The 3,049-nt window shown below is 33.7% G+C and overlaps 1 protein-coding gene across 2 annotated transcripts; it reads left to right on the top strand.

The window, feature by feature from the left end:
• Positions 1 to 252: 252 nt before the first annotated feature.
• Positions 253 to 2,826, top strand: LOC123208231 (cyclic nucleotide-gated ion channel 1-like; the record flags this gene model as incomplete). 2 transcript variants are annotated; one of them, XM_044625617.1, is given in 6 exon segments in its annotated part: positions 253 to 466; positions 547 to 609; positions 681 to 834; positions 1,636 to 1,847; positions 2,050 to 2,518; positions 2,620 to 2,826. In XM_044625617.1, coding segments are annotated over 3 exon segments (678 nt in total), but the record flags the coding sequence as incomplete, so codon positions are not given.
• Positions 2,827 to 3,049: the final 223 nt, after the last annotated feature.

The following is a 3,049-nucleotide window of genomic DNA, read 5'->3' as shown; positions in this document are numbered from 1 at the left end:
TATCCACGTTTAATTTAAATGAATTGAATTTGAGATGGAGTTTCAATTTAATAACTTGGTTTGAAATCAAGAGTTACACAATGATTTACCTTTTCGGTATTACACTTTATCCCTTGGGAGATACTATCATCAGCTGAATGGGCTGGAGCTTCTAAATTCATGATGAGATCAAGTCAAACCCAAATAAGGTCAGTTTGAATCCACATCTATATGTTAAGACATCAAATTGGACTTTTTTAACAAATTGGACTCACCTATATGAACAGCTTTGAAAATCATAAATCGCTCTGTGGCAAAATTAAAAAAAATGTCCGCCAAGTGAAGTACAATTGAACAAAAATTCAAAATCCTCAGCTTCAAACGATGAATCGGTTAAGCTTGCCGTCGCCATTTCTCTTCTCCGATCAAAGATCCTCCTTAATCAAAATCAAAACGCTCAGCCTTCTCACTTCGCTGGAAGCGCAAGGTGTTTCTGGATCTCCATCAACTTTTACGAATTCAGTTATTCCCGTAACCAAACAGATCATAATTGTTATGAAATTTCAGGCTAAGGAGCGGAAGCAATAGCTCATCAGGCTGATAGGGGATCTAAGAGAAGCTGAAAGCTAGGTTCTGGAAGTTATCTGTTTTTTTTTTTTGTTTTTAATAATTAATTGATTTTTAATTTAACTGTTTGGTAGTGGATCCAGATTCTTCGCATTTCGATTTGTTTCTGCTATCGGCTTGCAAGTGCTACTTCTTCGATAATTTGAGGGAAATTAAGCCCTAAGATCGACGGAGATGCCTCTCATTGTCGGTTCAACGATGTTCTTTGCCGCAAATTTCTCAGACAAGGTCATTTTATATCTTTTTTTTTTAAATTGTTTTTTATATATTTATTAATTATTTTTCTATGACATATTCAAAAAAAAAAAAGCAAGGTTTTAAACGTTTAAGTATAATATTTTGAACTTTTTAGAATTTATTGATATTGTATTCAAATCAAGTTACACGTTTATTGAAATAAGTAACAATAAACTCAAATTCAATTTGACAATAATCAAGCCAAGCTACTGGTAGCTTGTGAACTTTTAAGGATTTAATTTCAGCCCTAGGCTATATATATATATACATACAAAATATAATTATGTATACCTATTTTGGGTACACAAATATGTATACATTTATATGTGTCATCATATGATTGAGTGACTTTAAATTAAAGATAAAATAACACCTAATTATCTGATAACACATATAAATGTATATATATTTGTATATCTAAAACGTATATATATAGTATTGCTCTCATATATATATATATATATATATATATATATATACACACACACATTTTTTAGTATATATATTGATGTTCACATACTCTATTATTATATAATTAAATGTTGAATGTTATTTTATTCAAAATGAAACTGTATACCCCCTATAATGGATCCTTCACAAGAACAGAGGAGTATTCCAAAAGCATTTTAATATTACTTTCAAATAAAAAACGTTGAAAGTTCCCCGATAGAAAATCTTAAATAAACAAACAAAAAACAAAGAGGAGCCATTTTTGTCACCTTCGATCACATGGTTTCAGTAGTCCCATGAAAGTCTTCAGAAACTTACATCACATCGCTACATGTTTTGCAGGAAACTATTAACACCTCACAGCCCATTAGGAAAACACTTGGAAATATAGTTTAAAGATTTTTTAATCACTCTGTACATCTTCAATCGGGCATACCAGAAAGCGTGCAGTTAAGTCTATTTGTCGGAGTGCTGAGTCTGAAAGCTTGACCTGGAGACACAGCTGCAGAAATCTACAGTTAGTCTCTTCTACTTGGCTCTGCATTCTTGATCATGTAAGTCATTATATTCTTTTTAGGATTTACTATTTTTGTTGTTAGAACTTAGGACAATATTTTGTTTACATGAAGCTCTGACCCAATTGAAGAAAAATAATAAATCTCGTGGCTAGCCCTTCACTGAGTTGTTTTAGCGGATGCATATGTACAGAGTGATTACCAAATCTTCAAACTATATTTATTCTTCTGTTTGCTTCAGGTATCAAGAATTGAATTTAGAGGAAGGCAGAGGAAGGCAATTTTCCAGAGAAGTCTCCAGAAAATTTCGGACAAGTATTAATGAAATTAAAAGGATTAGGAGTATTGGAGAACTCCTAAAACTAAGATTTTGCTATCAGTCAACGGCTGAAGGCTTGATTCATGTGAAGAAAGCAGCACTTGATCCTGGTAGGCCGATTGGGTACTGGATTTTTCTTATCTCTTATGTAATTACTACCTCTGCGGATCCTTTATACTTCTACGTCCCTGTCATCGATCCAGAGGAAAGGTGCCTTGGATTTGATAGAAAGTTGCGCATTTCAGCTATTGTGCTCTATGCTTTTTTCGGCTTCTTTTATGTGATCTATTTTAGCTTCCTGCTGCGTACTTCTTTAACTAAAAAGGAAGCTAGACCGACCTTTCTGAGCCTATCCATGATTGACTTTCTTGTCCTTATTCCAATCCCACTGGTCAGTTAGATTCTTAATTAGCTTTTTTTTTTTTTTTGCAATCAATTTTCAGTACTTACATTCATATTAGACTAAGACTAAGTTTGTTGTACTCTGTCCAGGTGCTAGTCACTTTAGTTTCTGAAATTCCAAAAATGGGAGTGGATGTTTTTTTGTTTCCAATGAGCTTATATCTATTCCAGTATTTGCTAAGGGTTATTCGCATCTCAATATCGTTTTCTGAAGCTACCAAGACTTCAGGCATTCTTGCTGGAGCTAAATGGACCAAAGCTGCCTTCAATCTTCTTCTATACTTGCAGGGCGGTCATGTAAGTTAAATTAATATACTGTAGTATAGTGGTCACCCCGAATGTTGCAGTGGACTTGTTAGTATAGTCAAATAAAGCGAGTAGGAATTGTGGACTAGAGTGACCTGCTGCAGTACGGTTATCTGTCAGTTAGAGTTTTTATATAAAAGTTGGAGGTGGATACGAAACCAGGCTGAGCATGAACACCTCTTAATTCGAATAGAAAATGATCCGATTTGAGTTT

This window comes from Mangifera indica, unplaced genomic scaffold (genome assembly GCF_011075055.1).
Source record: "Mangifera indica cultivar Alphonso unplaced genomic scaffold, CATAS_Mindica_2.1 Un_0168, whole genome shotgun sequence".
NCBI lineage: Eukaryota > Viridiplantae > Streptophyta > Magnoliopsida > Sapindales > Anacardiaceae > Mangifera > Mangifera indica.
Note: the sequence above shows the minus strand (reverse complement) of the source record. Positions and strands in the feature narration are given on the sequence as shown.